General features: G+C 61.8%; 1 protein-coding gene across 3 annotated transcripts; it reads left to right on the top strand.

The window, feature by feature from the left end:
• Positions 1-157: 157 nt before the first annotated feature.
• MYO1G (myosin IG) lies at positions 158-15,251 on the top strand. 3 transcript variants are annotated; one of them, XM_023250128.2, is made up of 22 exons: positions 158-2,030; positions 3,489-3,697; positions 3,822-3,915; positions 4,555-4,720; positions 4,895-4,948; positions 5,343-5,438; positions 5,676-5,795; positions 6,361-6,585; positions 6,696-6,841; positions 7,275-7,389; positions 7,503-7,673; positions 7,855-7,925; positions 9,028-9,102; positions 9,295-9,427; positions 9,987-10,153; positions 10,445-10,652; positions 12,193-12,416; positions 12,867-13,011; positions 13,596-13,700; positions 13,850-13,963; positions 14,495-14,649; positions 15,015-15,251. In XM_023250128.2, the coding sequence occupies exons 1-22, from the start codon at positions 1,939-1,941 to the stop codon at positions 15,169-15,171; spliced, it is 3,042 nt and encodes a 1,013-aa protein (XP_023105896.1). In that variant the 5' UTR covers positions 158-1,938; the 3' UTR covers positions 15,172-15,251. The 3 variants fall into 3 exon arrangements, with proteins under 3 accessions (XP_023105896.1, XP_023105897.1, XP_023105898.1); XM_023250129.2 differs by lacking the exon at positions 4,895-4,948 and having other exon boundaries at positions 1,897-2,030; XM_023250130.2 differs by lacking the exons at positions 12,193-12,416; positions 12,867-13,011; positions 13,596-13,700; ... (1 more) ...; positions 14,495-14,649; positions 15,015-15,251 and adding an exon at positions 11,077-11,314 and having other exon boundaries at positions 1,897-2,030.
• Positions 15,252-17,270: the final 2,019 nt, after the last annotated feature.

Genomic DNA, 17,270 nt, shown 5'->3' with positions numbered 1-17,270 from the left:
GTACGCCACGCCCTCCCCAGTCAGGTGGGTGTAAATCTTTTTTTTTTTTTTTTTTTAACGTTTATTCATTATTGAGAGACAGAGCATGAGTATGGGAGGGTCACAGAGAGGAGGAGACTGGGAATCTGAAGCAGGCTTCAGGCTCCGAGCTGTCAGCACAGAGCCTGACACGGGGCTCAAGCTTACAAACCACGAGATCATGACCTGAGCCAGAAGTCGGACACTTAACCGACTGAGCCACCCAGACACCCCAGATGGACGTAAATCTTGAGTGATCCGGGAACCTGCCAGGGAGAAACCAAAAAGATCAAGGCCATCAGCAGGGGCCAGGGTGGGGCCGGGAAGGAGAGGGACCTGGCTGAGGGAGGCATCTTGGAACTTCCGCGGGCCCCATGAAGTCAGAAGAGTGAAACACCCCCTGTGCTCCTGCTCAGTGCCCCAGCTGAAATCCCACAAGGGGTTTGTTGTGCCCCCCAAGATGGGGAGGCAACCAGGAAGGGAAAGGACTTGGTGTGATGTCATCCCCATCTCCAGATAAGACTGGTTAGGCCCGAGGTCACACTGACAGCCCATAAAGCCCATAGCAAGCTCCGCCCAGGGGCCAAATCCCCAAGCTCAGGATGGTCTTGACATTTCTACCAGGAAAAACCCAAAGAGAACTATCCAGTGATGTGAAAATTGATTCCATTCAGGTTTTTGTGTCCCTGGAATTTCAGACCTCACCTGAGTTCCTCTAGTGTTAATGCATGCCAGGGGACGGGGGACCCCATGGGTTGGAAATTGGGGAAGTGACATCCTGGGTCAAGATTCTCCTGAGCGCTGGTGTGGAAAAGCCCTTCAAAAGCACCAGGCCTGTCTTGATGGAAGGGCCAGGCCAACAGCTCCCAAGAGAAGAGGGTGTGCAAGGGTGCCCGCCCAGTTTAATCAGGCATTTGAATAAGCATTTCCCAGTCTTACTAGGTTGTATTCATCTTCATGAATTTGAGGGGCAAAAAAAAAAAATCCCTTAACTTGCATGTCGGTTACTGCAGAGTTCAAAAAGTGGGTTCATTGAAAGGCAGTTATTAAACAGACTAGTTTTTGAGTACAGGCCCCCGAAAGCATCCCACGGATGACTCAATTTTGGCCGATACTCTGGCCTCCGCATGATCCAGCGGGTGGAGACAGAACTGTCCCCTTGGAGGATGCCATGGGGTCAAGGAGGCTGGAGACAAATCTGAGCCAGCCGGTCTGCCCATTGTAGAGAGCTCTCTACTATTCCTGATACTTACACTGAAGGGATAGGCCGGGGGAGGGGGGGACAGGCTTCCTGTGGCACCTCAGCCTCAGCCTCAGCGTGAGGATCCCAGGCCACCAGCCCTGTGGTGTGGTGCAGTCTGACCTGGAGCAGGTGTGGCCTTGCACAATTATATCCTGGTGTGGCCTTGCACAATTACAAGAATGTTATTCTAGACCCGGGCCCCAAGCTCTGGGCCTCACCATTCCCCACTCTTAATCAAGATACAAGGTACCCACCCTAAAACGCACCTAGTGTTGAGCTCTGAGAGTTCACACACATGGGGTTGGCAGCCATGACCACGTCAAGCCACACGAGTGACCCTCCCCCCTGCTTGGGCCAAGGCGTGGGCATAGAGACCACAGAGGGTCCAAGCTTACTGAGGCAGTCAGCAGAAACCTTCCAGAGCCCCCAGTGCCTCCACCGTCAGGAGACCGCCCTCTGGGTGGGGGAACCAGGAAGTAAGGGTGAAAGCCCCTCTCGGGAGGGAGTGGCAAGGGGGGAGGGCAGCCCCTCCCCAGGGCCAGAACCCACTTCCTCCTTTACCACACGCGCCCAGGGAGACAGGCCCAGAGGGCTGGGCCTGCTCCCAGCACCCTCCCCTCTGTCCCTCTGCACAGGAAGGTCGGGGCCACCTGGCCCGGGTGCCTCCCGCCAGCAGGATGGATGAGGAAGGCCCTGACTGCGGCAAAGCCGACTTTGTGCTTTTGGACCAAGTGACCATGGAGGACTTCATGGAAAACCTAAAGCTCAGGTGAACGCAGGGCACCGGGCCCCCTCCCCCACCCCCAAGCTCCCTGGTCCCTGTCAGCCCAGGTTGGGGGGGTGGTGCTTACACACACACACACACACACACACACACACACACACACACACACCCGGACCGCTGTCTGGGTGACTACAGGGGGACCTGGCCGGGCACGAAGGACAGTCCTCCCAGGGCGAGGGTGGCCAGCCAGTGATGGGCCGGCTTCCCAGACCCCTGCCTTCCACACAGTCTGGCTGCCTTCTGCCCCCTCCTGCCCGGCAGGGACCGGGAGGGACCGGCAGGTGCCAGCCCCGACAGGGCACACAGTCTCTCTGGCCGGCCAGGGATCGTGCTGAGCCCTGCCCTTCCCCCCCCCCCCCCCCCCCCCCCCCGCCGAGGGAAGCGAGCAGGCCCTGTCCCGGGGTGTAGCTGAGATGATGCTCAGGGGGGCGCATGGGGTGCTGCAGGGCGTGGCTGCTAGAAGTGACATGGGGTCTGATTTGCCCTGCAGGAGCCAGGGGATAGGGAGATGGGGTGGCCGCCAGGACCCGGACAGCTGGACGGCCAGGGGGAACAGAAGGTGGCTGTGGAGCTGGGGGGCACCACCCGCCCGGCACACGTTGTTGAAGGAGGAGGACAGGAGAAGAGCTATTTTGTCCAGGGCTAAGCATAACCTCACTTCATTCTGACAACCTAGCCCATGAGACGGGAGGGCATCCCCAGCTCCATTTTCACGATGGAGCACTGAACCCGGCCACATGTTTCGCAGGGGGCAGATCGGGCGACAAGAGGGTGTGAGGAGGGAGCTGAGCTGGGGGACTCCCTCTACTGAGGCGGCAACAGAGGAAGAGGAACCCCTGACAGGGACGGGCCACAAGCTGCTGGGGCAGGGCGGGTCCCAGACCGCTGGGGAGCAGGCAGCCCCGGGTGCCTCCCAGAGCAGAAAGGTCAAGAGGGGGAGGGATGTAGGTCTTGGTGGGGGGTCCCGAAAGGTAGGGCTGAGAGGTCTGAGGACGTGCAGGGGGAGGGGCCACAGCCCTAGGCCCCCTCCCTGCACTCCTCCCCAGTCCCAGCCATCTGGGTGGGGCTGGGCGGGGGCCTCAGGACGGAAGCAGCCCGAGTCTCCTCCCACTGCCTCCCAGCCCCTTTCTCCTCTCCGACCTCGACCACCTGGCTCCACCTTTCCCAGTGTGGCCTTGGCAAATCGGCCTTTCATGAAGGGGGTGGTCCTGATTCCTGGTACCCCCGTGGAGAGCAGCGTGGACCCCAACGTGACCCTGCAGCAGGGGTGGGGTTCCAGCAGGATGGCACCGGGAAGTCTCAGATCACCCCGCACCCGCTTCCCACTCTCAGCCCTGGGGTGGTCTAGGGCCCCTCCAAGGCTCCCCACAGCGGCCCACGGCCCCAGCACCTGGGTGTACAACCCCAGTCCTGAGCACTGAGGCCCGGCCCCTCCTGTGCCAGGTTCGAGAAGGGCCGCATCTACACCTACATCGGCGAGGTGCTGGTGTCCGTGAACCCCTACCAGGAGCTGCCCCTGTACGGGCCTGAGGCCATCGCCAAGTACCAGGGCCGTGAGCTCTATGAGCGGCCGCCCCACCTCTACGCTGTGGCCAACGCCGCCTACAGGGCGATGAAGCGGCGGTCCAGGGACACCTGCATTGTTATCTCGGGTACGTGCCCCGTCGCCAGGGCCCAGGTAGCCTAGCCTCCCCAGACCCGGTGGAGGGGGGTGCACAGGGAACCGGTCAAGAGGAGCAGCCGCTAATTCTGTCTGACTGTCCGTCTGCCCGGCAGGGGAGAGTGGGGCAGGGAAGACAGAGGCCAGCAAGCACATCATGCAGTACATCGCTGCCGTCACCAACCCCAGCCAGAGGGCAGAAGTGGAGAGGTGAGAGCAGGGAGAGCTGGCAAAGGGGTGGCTCTGGGTGTAACGCCTAGAGGGGAAGACTCATAAGAGTTCAGTGGGCTCATCTGTCAGGAGGGCTCCAGGTGACCCGCGCAGGCCCTCTCAACCCCCGGGGAGGCAGGCCCAGTGCCAGGGGGATCCACCGCCAGGAACATGAAGAGGCAAGGTGCACAGGGCCGACAGACAGGCGCTGGGCCCTCAGGCTGACCCCACAGAAGGGGGTAGTTACCCAGACGGTCAGGAAGGGCCTGGCCCAGATGAGGGCCCGCCTGTCCACCTCCTTGCCTGCTGCTTACCGGCTGTGACTGGTGGGGCCACGTGGGAGCAGCTTCCTGTGTGAGAGCCCCAGTTCTTCCTGGGCCCTTCCTGTCGAGAGGGCCAAGGTGGAGTTCCGGGGGCTGGGGGCCCAGTGCTGGAAATTCTGGGCCACCCCGGGACTGGAGGTGCATGGAGGTACAGGGCGGGGTGTGCTGTCCTCCCTGCAGGCTGCAGGTGCCTGGGAGGCAAGGAGGTGCACTTCCGAGAGCACCTGGCAGGTGGCCTTCCCAGCCTGCAAGATGGGAGGCGGCAGGCAGGGGTGCCGGGTCTGCGGCCTCCAGCCTGGCCCCCCTGCCCCGCCAGGGTCAAGGATGTGCTGCTCAAGTCCACGTGCGTGCTGGAGGCCTTCGGGAACGCACGCACCAACCGAAACAACAACTCCAGCCGCTTTGGCAAGTACATGGACATCAACTTCGACTTCAAAGGAGATCCTGTCGGGGGGCACATCCACAGCTACCTGCTGGAGAAGGTGGGCCCTGCTGCCTGGGGTCCGGGGGCAGGACGCACTTTCTGGGAGGTGCCAGGCTCTGAGGGGGCCCCCTCTGCACCAGGCCTGCCTCACCCACTCTGCCCGCACCACCCTGGGGGCTCTGGGAGGGGTCCCCTGCGTGGGGCCAGGGCCCAGCTGCCCTTCTCTCCTCAGTCTCGGGTCCTCAAGCAGCACGTGGGCGAACGGAACTTCCACGCCTTCTACCAGGTGAGCCAAAGCAGGGGTGTGGTGGCGCCCAGGAAGGCCTTCCGACTGCCCCACCCACAGCCCATTTCTCTCCCGGTCTCCCCTCTGCTGTGATACCGCCAGTTCCCTACCCACCCTGCGGCTGGGGAGCTCCCTGGACACCATCAGGACGGTGTCTACACTGGGTGAGGCCCCCTGGATAGGATCTTCCTGGACTCTGGTGGTGTTTATATCATGCCTGACTGCTGAAGCGGGATATTTCTGTACTCCCGTGGTGTCTACAGCATGTCTGACCGCTGGGCTCAGGCAGTGTCCACACTGTCAATGAACTCCCTCGGTTTTGTCTTCCTGCACATTTGCGGGGGGAGTCCTTGGAGTTCGGAGGGCCTGACGAAGGGGTGTGCCTGACCTCCAGGTCCTGCGGGGCTGTGAGGACTCACAGCTGGAAGACTTGCACCTGCAGAGGAATCCCGCCCTGTACAGCTTCACCCGGCAGGGAGCGGGGCTCAATGTGAGTGGGGGTGGGGCTCCGCAGGAGCACCAGGGTGCCCAGGCTCCATGGCGCCAGGTGCCAGGGCACTGGGTATAGGCAGGCGGTAGGACCACAGAGGCCCCGATTTGACGGGGATCCACGGGGAGGAATTGGGGGCTTTGCGTGGGGAGGGGTGCAGCAGGTGAGCAGGCAGGACAGGTCAGAGGCATCACGGGCTCAGCGTGGCACCGGGAGGCTGAGCCCCTCCGTCTGCAGCCCTTGGACAGTGACGAGAGGAGCCACCACCAGGCAGTGATGGAAGCCATGCGGGTGATCGGCTTCAGTCCCGAGGAGGTGGACTCTGTGCGCCGGATCCTGGCCGCCATTCTGCACCTGGTGAGCCCGGCTAGGGGCTGAGGGGCCGTGGTGTCCTAGGGCCACCCCTGGAGGAGGAGACTGGCCTCTGGCAGTCCAGCCCCATAGCCAGCCCTCTCCTGGAGGCCGCCCCGAGCTGGGGGTTTTGTGTGCCCACGTACGGGTCAGGCCTGCAACATGCCACGTCCGTGTCTGGCAGGTGAGCCTGCACTCAGCAGGCTCAACAAAGCTGAGCATCCTGCGGATGCCTTTTGCACCTGTCATTTGAGGTCTGTGTGGCTTTAGGCAGTTGCTCCACCCCTCTGAGCCTCTCTGTGAGGTGGCTTGAAGAGCAGGGGGCACATAGAGGGTGCAGGAGGATGCAGCAGGACCACGGACGTAATGTTCTGGGTGGGAAGCCTTGGAGAAGGCTCTACTGTGCGCTGTGGGCCACTCCCTCATCTGGGGCCACTCCCCTGGCAGAAGCCAGGCCCCCCCCACACCCCTATCCCTGCCTGTCCTTTCTTCTCCCTGGGTAGAGGTGTGCAGGCAGGCTCCTCTGGGATCTGAGATGGGGAGCCTGACTGTCATGGCTCGCTATCACCAGGGAAACATCGAGTTTGTGGAGATGGAGGAGGGCGGGCTGGAGCAGGGGCATGTGGCCGTGGCCGAGGAGGTGTTGGTGGACCACGTGGCCGAGCTGACGGCAACGCCCCGGGAGTCGGTGATGCGCTGCCTCTTGTCTCGCACTGTGGCCTCAGGAGGCAGGGAGCTCATTGAGAAGGGGCACACGGCTGCAGAGGCCAGCTATGCCCGGGACGCTTGTGCCAAGGTACTCTGGGGGCAGGCTGTGGGGAGGGAGGCGGGGACACCCAGGAGGCCTTCCCAGAGGAGGCAAGGACAGACGCAGCTCAAAGCAGCTGGCTCCTGGCCTCCCCCCAGGCAGTGTACCAGCGGCTGTTTGAGTGGGTGGTGAACCGGATCAACTGTGTCATGGAACCCCGCGGCCGGGACCCCCGGCGTGACGGCAAGGACACAGTTATCGGCGTGCTGGACATCTATGGCTTCGAAGTGTTCCCTGTGAACAGGTGGGCGGCTCAACCACCGCATCCCACGCTCTGACCCCAACCTCTAGGGCCGCCTTAGTCCCACAGAGCTCCGCAGGGCTAGGGAGCAGGATGTGCGGCGTCTGTCTGTCTCAGCTGGTCCCTAGCCCCAGGTTCATGCCCCCGAGTGTGCCTCAACTGTGCTTCCCATCCAGTGGTGCCCAAGAAGGCAAGATTTGGGACTCACTTCCCCTGGCCATGACTCCCAAATCCACTCTGGAGCATTGGCAGGCGTGGGGGGGGTGGTCTGGAGCGGGAGATGCTCCCCCACAGTGGGGCGCCTCGGGGGAACTTCAGGGGAGCTATTCCGGGAGGGGCCGCCGTGGGTGCATGGGCTCTACACAGAGCGAACAGCCCCAGACGGGCCGGCAGGGCGAGTGCAGGGCATAACCGAAGGCCCCTCTGCTGCCCGCAGCTTCGAGCAGTTCTGCATCAACTATTGCAACGAGAAGCTGCAGCAACTGTTCATCCAGCTTATCCTGAAGCAGGAGCAGGAAGAGTATGAGCGGGAGGGCATTGCCTGGCAGAGCGTGAGTGCCGGCAAGGGTGTGCGGGGGCCATGGGGGGCAGTGCGCACGGGGGCCCTGGGGCACGGAGTGGCCCAGGCTCACGGGCACACTTGGAGACGCCAGCCGCTCTGCAGGTGGACTACTTCAACAATGCCACCATCGTGGACCTGGTGGAGCGGCCCCACCGTGGCGTGCTGGCCATGCTGGATGAGGCCTGCAGTGCCGCGGGCACCATCACTGACCGGATCTTCCTGCAGAGCCTGGACACGCACCACCGCCACCATGCACACTACACCAGCCGCCAGGTGCTCCTCTGCCCCCTGCGGCCGCCCCCACCCCACCTGTCCCCAGCTGGTCCCTGTCTGAGCCCCACAGGCACCGTGCTGCCTGTCTTGGTGGGACCTTGGTGGCCGGGCCTCCCCTCAAGGACGGTCTTCTGTGCCAACCCCTGCCCTGTGCCTTGACCCTGGTCCGCCCCCTCCCCAGCTCTGCCCCACAGACAAGACCATGGAGTTTGGCCGAGACTTCCGGATCAAGCACTATGCAGGGGATGTCACGTAAGGCCCTCTCACCTTTTTTTTTTTTTTTTTTTTTTTACTTTTTCTTAGTTTATTTATTTAGTTTGCGAGAGAGAGTACAGCAGGGGAGAGGCAGAGAGAAGGAGAGACACATTCCCAAGCAGGCTGTCAGCACAGAGCCAAGTGTGGAGCTTGAACTCATGAACCTTGAGATCATGGCCTGAGCTGAGATTGAGAGTCGGACACCTAACCGACTGAGCCACCCAGGCACCCTATCTCCCCTTCTTGCACGCTTGAGACGTGCCTGTCAGCAGGTACACAAGTGAAACGCATGAAATGGAGGTTTTAAGATCAGAGCTCTCAGTCCTGCCTGCACCATAGAATCCTCTGGAAGCTTTAAAAGATGCTCTCATCTAGGCCCCACCCCATGCTGGTGCTGGGGGAGGGACACGCTATTATGGAGGCATCCTCCCTGGAGGTGCAGGTTGGGAGCTGGGGGTAGGGCGCAAAGGGGCCAAAGTCAGTGTTTCCAACAAGCTCAGTACCAATGCCCGCGGAGTCCTTCAGAAATCTCCGTGCTATTTTTACAAATTTACCTGTTGCTCACCTCATCCTGACTGGGACTTGAGGTGGCCCACAGGGAGAGGCACAAGTGTCTACTTGTCCCTCACAAGGACAAGAAGCGGAGAAGACAGTGCAGCCAGAGGTCAGACCCCATGCCCGCAGCCTTTGCCGGAGCCCCAGGTGGAGCCAAGAGTTTGGCCCTGAGCGATTTCTAGCCTTTGTCATCAAAGGGCAAGACAAGGAATCTGAGGTTCTTGGTGCCACAGTCAAAACAGACCAATGAGTCAGGAGTTCCTCATTTAATTGCTGCCACTGATACTTACAGAAACTCAGTAGGCGCTGTTCTGAGCATGTGATGTGTATCAGGGCACAGACGGGTTGTCACTGGTCCCAGGCCACACAGCACGTATGCACTAGAGCCAGGGTTCAGTGCCGTGGGCACAACCACCGACTCATATTCCTGGAGGGAGGCTCTCAGAGAGGGGAGTCTTATGTGGGTGTTGGAGGGGGGAAGGGGGGAGGCTGGTGGGGACTTCCTGGGGCTGTCAGAGGCCCCTCACCAGCCCTGCCTCTGCAGGTACTCAGTGGAGGGCTTCATCGACAAGAACAGGGACCACCTGTTCCAGGACTTCAAGCGGCTGCTGTACAACAGGTGTGTGGGCCAGAGGTGCAGGCCGAGCCCCAGGGCTTCAAGCACGACATGCTTTCAGACCCCCAGGTCTGACACCCGCCTCATGGGCTGACAGCCTGAGGTTTAACACGGAGGCCACAAAGCTTACCAGTGGCAGAGCTGGGGCGGGGCTGCCCTCCAGAGGGCGGCTGGGGATGTGGCCTGTGTTTGCAGCTCAGACCCCACCCTGCGGGCCATGTGGCCAGACGGGCAGCAGGACATCACAGAGGTGACCAAGCGCCCCCTGACAGCCGGCACCCTCTTCAAGAACTCCATGGTGGCCCTGGTGGAAAACCTGGCCTCCAAGGTACTGCTTCCTGCCCCTGCCCCCGCCTTGGATCTTTCCAGGTCCTTCTGTCTGTGCCTGTGCATCAAACTGCAACCCCCCCCCCCCCCGCCGACTTCTGCACATCTTGGGAAAGGTGGTGTTCACCTCCTGCAGTGAGCTGCACCCCACCCCCACGCCCACCCCCACCAGCCAGCAGGAACCCGCCACAGTGCCAATGACATGTCCTGGGCTGGGCTGAAGCCTGAGTAAATTCGTGGTTTGAAGCCTCTTTCCTGTCCCCACCGCCTAGTGCATGGGCGGGACTCACAGGGACAGGAAAGCAGCTTCTTGGGGAGCTCAAAGTCAAAAAGGGACCTCAGGAAGACCCCAAAGCCCGCTTAGCCACAGAACATCTGGACATTCAGCCTGGCCTCTGTGGAGGCAAGAGGGAGGCCGGCACAGCCCCTCAGCCTCCCCTTTCCCCTGCAAGAGCCCCTTCCCATACACACAGTGAGGGAGTGGGGCAGGGGGCACACCTGCCAGGTGGCCAGGTGGGGGGGCTGACGCTGGTCTCCCTGAGTGTCCTCTGTCGTGACAGGAGCCTTTCTACGTCCGCTGCATCAAGCCCAATGAGGACAAGGTGGCCGCAAAGCTGGACGAGGGCCACTGTCGCCACCAGGTCGAGTACCTGGGGCTGCTGGAGAATGTGCGTGTCCGGAGGGCCGGCTTTGCTTCCCGCCAGCCCTACCCTCGGTTCCTGCTAAGGTACCACTCCCTGTGACTAGGAGCCCCATCCCCCCAGTGTCTGTCCCCCACGGGCTCCAGTGAGGAGTCTGAGGGGTAGGCAGAGGGTCCCAGACGCAGCCAGGGCCCCTCAGACGCAGACACTCAGGACACTGGCAGCGAGGACCCTTGCAGGACAGGGGACAGGGTGGCCGTGGGCTGGAGTGAGTGGCATGTGGGGCGGTGGCATGGGCCAGGTGTGACAGGCCAGCGTGGGGCGGCTCCACACCTGTCCCTAGAGCATGGCGCCCACCGCCCCGTCCTGCATCACAGGTACAAGATGACCTGTGAGTACACGTGGCCCAACCACCTCCTGGGCTCCGACAGGGCAGCCGCGAGTGCCCTCCTGGAGCAGCACGGGCTGCAGGGCGATGTGGCCTTTGGCCACACCAAGCTCTTCATCCGCTCACCCCAGACTTTGGTCACACTGGAGCAGAGCCGCGCGCGCCTCATTCCCATCATCGTGCTGCTGCTGCAGAAGGTGTGCCCGGCTGGGTGCCCACCATGGAGAGTGTGGGGAGAAGGGTGTTCACCTTGGGGGGAGGCGGGAATGGGTGTGCACCTTGGGGGGAGGGGGGAGGGGTGTGCACCTGGAGGGGGGAGGGGTGGGTGTGCACCACCTGGAGTTGGGGGTGTGCATGCACCAATGGGCCCACAGGCACACCTCCAGGCACCACAGGAATCCCCTTTAGCCAGAGACAGACCAGGACTAAAACTGACTTAATCAAAAAGTATGGGTGTGGTTCAGTTCACCTCAGTCCTTGAGGCTGTCGGTTCCAGGCTGGGGTGGATCCAGGTGCTCAGAACAAGATTTTTAGGAATCTGGCTGCCATCATTTTACCTTCCTTTTTTTTTTTTTTTTTTTTTTTTTTTTTTTTTTACTTTTTTCTTCTTTATTCTAAAAGTCTTGGGACCTGGACAAAACCATGCATGCTGGTGCTCCAAACTCCCCCACCTACTCCCCGCAATCAGTTGTGTCACCCAGTGACCAGTGTGGTTTTCTGCAGACACCTGCACCCCACCTCAGTTCTGTTCAGGCAAATCATTTTGTTTAGAGTCGTTTCAGGATGTGTTTCTAAAGGATGGGGATGCCGCCGTGTCTCTCCCTGTTTAACATTTTAAACCTACTGAAAAGTCAACAGATTTCTCTGATTACTTACTGTCCACCTGGACTGCTACATCCTGTGCCCCCTACCCCACCTCTGTGCGTCTGTCCCCACACCCACATTCAGACACTCATACACGTGTATTTCTGTCTTCCTGAATTCTATAAAGTAATGACACCCCCAAATATCTCAGCACACATATCCTAAGAACAAGGATGTCAAACCATGCTGACCTTAGCAGACAAGAAACATAACGCTGATAAAACATCATCCGTATATCTGAATCACATGCAGCCTGTGTTCAGGTTTCCACAAATGTCCCACTATTACTTCTCACATCTTTACAAACCCAGCCAGTGACAACACACTGCATTTAATAATTGTTAGCTTTGCTCTCTCTCCTAACACATAGGGACCGTTTTTAGGAACAGGACACAATACCTCTGTCACAGAAACGGGACTCAGGAGGCTCACACTGGGTCCTTGTGGCCCCATGTTTCCAGGGCTGTCCACAGTGCCATCCATCCTGTCCTCCATCTGTTTGAGTCTGGGCTGCCTGCTGTGGGGCTCCAGTCTGGGTTTTCATGGTTGTATTCTTGGGGTGCCCCCCATCTTGGGGCCTCCTGGGGTTGGAGGTCAGACCTGGGCCAGCTCAGCTCAGCCCCTCGTGGGGGGGGAAGCACCCACACCTGCGGGTGTCGGATCTTCCGTCTAAGGGTGTGCAGCGGGAGCTCTCCCAGGGGTCAGGCAGAGGCCCCGACAGGCAGGGCCGTGTGCCCACCTGGGAAGCAGCCTGCCGCCAGGTGGAGGTGGCCCCTGGGCGACACAGACAGGTCAGCCTTGCCCAGCAGCAGGCTGTGGGTGGAGGGGGTGGGGGCCTGGCCGGGCCTGATGAGAGCCTGGCTGGCCCCCCAGGCATGGCGCGGCACTTTGGCCAGGTGGCGCTGCCGGCGTCTCCGGGCCGTCTACACCATCATGCGCTGGTTCCGGAAGCACAAAGTGCGCGCTTACCTGGCGGAGCTGCACAGGCGCTTCCAGGCCGCGAGGCAGCCCCCCTTGTACGGCCGGGACCTGGTCTGGCCGACACCCCCTGCTGTGCTGCAGCCCTTCCAGGACACCTGCCGGTTGCTGTTCTGCAGGTGCGAGCCCTCAGCCCCACCCCTGTGCTCTCCCCCACGCAGCTATCGCCCACTGAACCCCCGGTGCCAGTCACCTGTACCTCGCAAGCCCCATTTCATAAGCGGGAAAACAGGAGGCCGTGCACATTAGCTGGGTCCCCACACCCCCACGGTCATCAGCAGAGCCCCGAGGTCTCCTTGCTGGAAGCCTGCAGAGGACGGTGGCTGGCTGGGGCCAGGCAGTGGGGGAAACAGCATCTGAGTAGAGCTCTGAAGGTTGGGCAGGAGTTCTCCGGGAGGGAGCCCCAGCAACTGCTGTGCTCAGACCAGGGAGGCTGAAACACAGGGCGGCCAGGGCCAGGCTGAGAGGCTGGGCCTTGTCCCATGGGGGAAGGGAGTAGAGGCCATGCATGTGAGTTCTGGGGGGCAGGACCTGGGATGGGGTCCATCTGACCACCAGGTTCCCTTCAGGTGGCGGGCCCGGCAGCTGGTGAAGAACATCCCACCTTCAGACATGGCCCAGATCAAGGCCAAGGTGGCTGCCATGGGGATCCTGCAAGAGCTGCGGCAGGACTGGGGCTGCCGGCGGGCCTGGGCCCGGGACTACTTGTCCTCTGTGAGTGCTGGGGCAGTGAAGGCTGGGCACCAAGGAAAGGCTCAAGGCTAGACCTTGCTGGTGTCCACCCCCAGTGTCCTCTCCCAGGGCTTGGCTGTCCAGCCGGCTTGGAGGCCATGCCCCTCTGCCAGCCCCTTGCCTCTGAAGTTTCAGCTTTCCACCCAGAACCAGCTGGCCTGGGCTTTACTGAACATGGTCTCCTCCACCCTCTGTCCCCCACCCACCCCCTTCTTGGGCTCATGCACCCCTATGCCATGGCTCCACTTGGCCTTCACACAGGCACTGGGAGCTGTGCCCCTGGCCCCATTCTACAGGGGATGAAGGCCAGGGGCTCAAAGTTTTCCCTGGTCCCGTCTGGCCCCTGCCATCCCAGCGTCTGGGCTGGTGGGCAGCAGTGGAGGGCACAGGCCTGTAGAACCTGGGGCTGCACCGGTCCGTGCAGGGGGCCCCCCAGAGAACCCAGGGGAGGCTGTGCAAGGCCTCACTCAGCTTGGCTTCCAAAGCGAAGGGTAGCGGTGTGGATTCACCAGACTTGCTGCTGGTCAAGCAAGGACCTCCCTCAGGCAGGCCCCATCTGTCCTCAGGCCACCGACAACCCCACAGCCTCTGGCCTGTTCGCCCAGCGACTGAACGCTCTCCGCGAAAAGGACGGCTTTGGGACTGTGCTCTTCTCCAGCCACGTCCGTAAGGTGAGAAGTGGGGCCGGAGAGCCGCAGCCCAGCCCAGCCCAGGGTGGAAGTTTCGGGAGCTGTCAGCTCCACCCCGGTCCGTGAAAACCCGGGCCCAGGGAGAGGAGGCCCTGGGGCGCGACAGGACCCCCAAAGCACCTGTCCCGCAGGTGAATCGCTTCAACAAGAGACAGGACCGGGCGCTCCTGCTCACTGACCGGCACCTTTACAAGCTGGACCCGGGCCGTCAGTACCGGGTGATGCGGACCGTGCCCCTGGCCTTGGTGAGCCCCGTAGGGGTGAGGTGGGGGCTTCTGCGGGGCCCCGTCCCTTGAGCCTACCTGGGAAGACCTGAGCTTTCTAGAACTCAGCATCAGCTCGGGGTGGCGGGAAAGGCAGAGACCGAGCCGCGGGGCCCTCTTCCCCGCACCCCTGTCTCCTGCCCCACCATGCTCTTGCCCCTGCGGGGGAGGGGGTGCTATAACCGCGTGGGGGCCCACCTGGTGCGTTGGCCACGCCGCTGGCGCCGGTTAGACATTAATGGGTGGAGGGCAGAAGGTTCAGCGTCCCACCACGCCAGCACACTCAGGGTGAGAGCCGCAGGGCAGTGGTGGCACCGGGTTAGAGGCGCCCTTCGAGAACATTCCACCCTGTCCTGGAGCAAGTTCTCGGGAGCAGCGCCTGGGCCAGTCCTCCCCTTTGGGGCGGACCCGGGGCGGGAGCCCGGGCGGGGGGCGGGGAGCTCGCAGGGGCCGCAGGGACAGCCGGGTGGGGAGGGGGTGGGCAGCTGAACCCAGCTAGCCCTCGCTGAGCAGGTGACCGGGCTGAGCGTGACCAGTGGGCGGGACCAGCTGGTGGTGCTGCACGCGCGGGGCCAGGACGACCTAGTCGTGTGTCTGCACCGCTCCCAGCCGCCGCTGGACAACCGCGTCGGGGAGCTGGTGGGGGTGCTGGCGGCGCACTGCCAGGGGTGAGTCAGGGGCGCGCGGGGGTGGGGGTGGGGGCTCTTCCAGGGGTGAGTCCAGGGCGCGGGGGTGGGGGGGTGCACTGGCAGGTATGAATCCGGGGCGCGCGGGGGTGGGGGGCACTACCAGGGGTGAGTCCGGGGCGCGCGGGGGTAGGGAGGCACTGCCAGGGGTGAGTCCGGGGCGCGCAGTGGGGGGAGCACTGCCAGGGGTGAGTCCTGGGGCGCGGGGGGCTGGGCACTGCCAGGGGTGAGTCCTGGGGCACGGGGACAGGGGGCGCACTGCCAGGGGTGAGTCCTGGAGCGCACAAGGGAGGGTGCTGTGCCGCGGATCCCTCCCCGCCCCTGACGGCCCTCCCGCCCGGATTCAGGGAGGGGTGCGCCCTGGAGGTCCGTGTCTCCGACTGCATCCCGCTGAGCCAGCGCGGGGCCCGGCGCCTCGTGTCAGTGGAGCCGAAGCCCGAGCAGCCAGAGCCAGATTTCCGCTGCAGCCGCGGGGCCTACACCCTCCTCTGGCCGAGCCGCTGACCCGCCGGCCGTGCCCTGCACCGCCCCCCCCCCCCCAACGCCAGCCCCGCAACGCACAATAAAGGAAGCGTGTCTCTGCCCTTCCAGACTTGGATCTGTGGGTGGACGTCCACACAACTGCCAACAACTTGGGAAACGTCACCCCAGCATCCTCCGCTGACCCCCTACGGTCATGGGAAGGGGAGGAAGAGGCCTGGGGGCCCAGTTCGGTGGGGCAGCAAGACCCGGTTCCTCCAGGGACCCCAGACTGGACCCGCTGGATGTGCTGCCCACATTCCGGGAGGAAAAGTGCCCTTTATGTTCCAGGGCCAGGGTCTCTTTTCCTGTTCCCCTCCCATAAGGCTCCTCACCTTATCCCTACTGAGCCATGGGGAAGCTCGGGGCTCCCAGGGCCACCTCAGGGCAGGGCTGTGGCTAAGCGCAGCAAACACTGTCCCAGCTGCTATGTCTCTGCTGAATGCGGGCATTCCAGGCCCCAGGAACCCTCCCTCTGGGACACAAAGGACCTTGAGTCCAGGGCTGCTCAGAAACCACCCAGAGGAAGATGGATACGCCTCCCTCTCTCTGGCCAGTAGAGCGGGTCCCCAGCCCCTCTGTCCCTCAGTGTCCCAGCCCTGCCATCCCCACCCCCAGAAATCTCTATCCGTAGATGGCCCCTTCCTCCTGGGACTCACTAAATTTGGGTAGCATCCTTGCCTTGTTGTTCCCAGTTGATATGGAAGGACGTGGCATGTGCCCACCACAGCCACCTGGAAGGGCTCACAACTTCTGAGGCCTCCCCAGGGGGTGTGGCAGGTCGCCACCTGCTGGGTGGGTGGCTGTGTTAGGCTGTTCCTGCCCTGGGAGCCCAGCCGGGAGGCCCATGGAGAGTCCCACATAGCCCGCTCCCATGTCTGTCCCCAGCTCTGGTGGCCTTGGGACAAGCCAGCCCTTCTCTGAAGAGCAAGCTGACGGTGAAGGGTGCTCAGATCCCCTGGGATCGGGAGAGTCAGCTGCTCTGCACAGCGGGTGGTCCTGGCCAAGGCCAGCAGGACAGCCTGCTTCCTTTCCGGGTTCTCTGCGGCTTTGTGAGGGAGAAAACACTTCCTGGCCACATTTGGGGATCCAGCCCTGCTGGGGGTGCTCCGTGCTGCAGGCCCAGAGCCAAAAGTGGTTTCTCCAGCCTCCAGACAGGAGCGTCATGGCTGCCAGGCAGGTTCCCCGGGCTGCAGGGTCTGGACACCAGCAGAGGGGTCAGGAGACAGGCCAGGAAGAGGAAGGTCTGGACCCCTGTATTCAACCTCACATCAGTCTACAAATCCTCCAATTTGTCACATAAGGAGCGCTTTGCAAATGACACTCAGCCCCATACCTGCCAAGGTCAGAGGTCAGTGTGAGCTTTATCTTGCTCTGTGACAGGGGGAGGGGACAGGTTCTGTGACCAGCCATCATGTGCTGAGTGGGGCAGATCCAGGCACACACGCCCCACAGCACACCACCCGAGGCACTGGCTTTGCTGAGTCACGAGACTGGCCTCACAGGGCAGGGCCTCGGTGCCCTCTGGCCTGGGGTGGATGTCCGTGCCCAAGCAGGATCCCCCAGACTCCAGGCTGGCCCTGAGAAGAGGTGGGGGCGTCTCGGGGCCTGGACCTTGAGAAGCCAGAGACACGTGGCAAGGGGCCACGTCGCAAGGGGCCACGTCGGGAAGAGCACGAGACAGAAAGAGACAGAGGTGGGGCGGAGGCGGCCAGACCAGCAGTTTTGAGCAGTGGTGGTTTTAAGCCACTACATCCAGTGGTGATGTTTTTTGCACTGTGATAGGTAATGGAAACAAAGATTAAGCTTTCTGACCCATGTCTGCATATCTTTCCGTGTCCCCAAGTCTAGCCAATGAGCTGTCATAAGTTGTCTGAGCTTCTCTGCAATAGTCTTGCACATCTTTATCACATGAATTCGTGGGACCACTGGATTTGGGTGCTGTCGTAAATGATAACTTTTTATTTTTATTTTTTTTGTTAACTTTTTAAAAAATGTTATTTATAAAGAATAATAGGGGCACCTGGTTGGCTCAGTCGTTTAAGCGTCCAACTTTGGCTTAGGTTGTGATCTCACGGTTCATG

The sequence above is a fragment of the Felis catus genome, chromosome A2 (genome assembly GCF_018350175.1).
Source record: "Felis catus isolate Fca126 chromosome A2, F.catus_Fca126_mat1.0, whole genome shotgun sequence".
Classification (NCBI taxonomy): domain Eukaryota; kingdom Metazoa; phylum Chordata; class Mammalia; order Carnivora; family Felidae; genus Felis; species Felis catus.
The sequence above is the reverse complement of the archived record's forward strand: the minus strand, read 5'-3'. Positions and strand labels throughout refer to the sequence as shown.

Bases quoted from the DNA above. Each gene is read 5' to 3' on its own strand.
- MYO1G (XM_023250128.2), top strand. From the start codon at position 1,939: ATGGATGAGGAAGGCCCTGACTGCGGCAAAGCCGACTTTGTGCTTTTG. The intron at 2,031-3,488 runs GTGAACGCAGGG...CTCCTGTGCCAG, and splicing joins ATGGAAAACCTAAAGCTCAG to GTTCGAGAAGGGCCGCATCT. The intron at 7,674-7,854 runs GTGCTCCTCTGC...CCCCCTCCCCAG, and splicing joins CACACTACACCAGCCGCCAG to CTCTGCCCCACAGACAAGAC.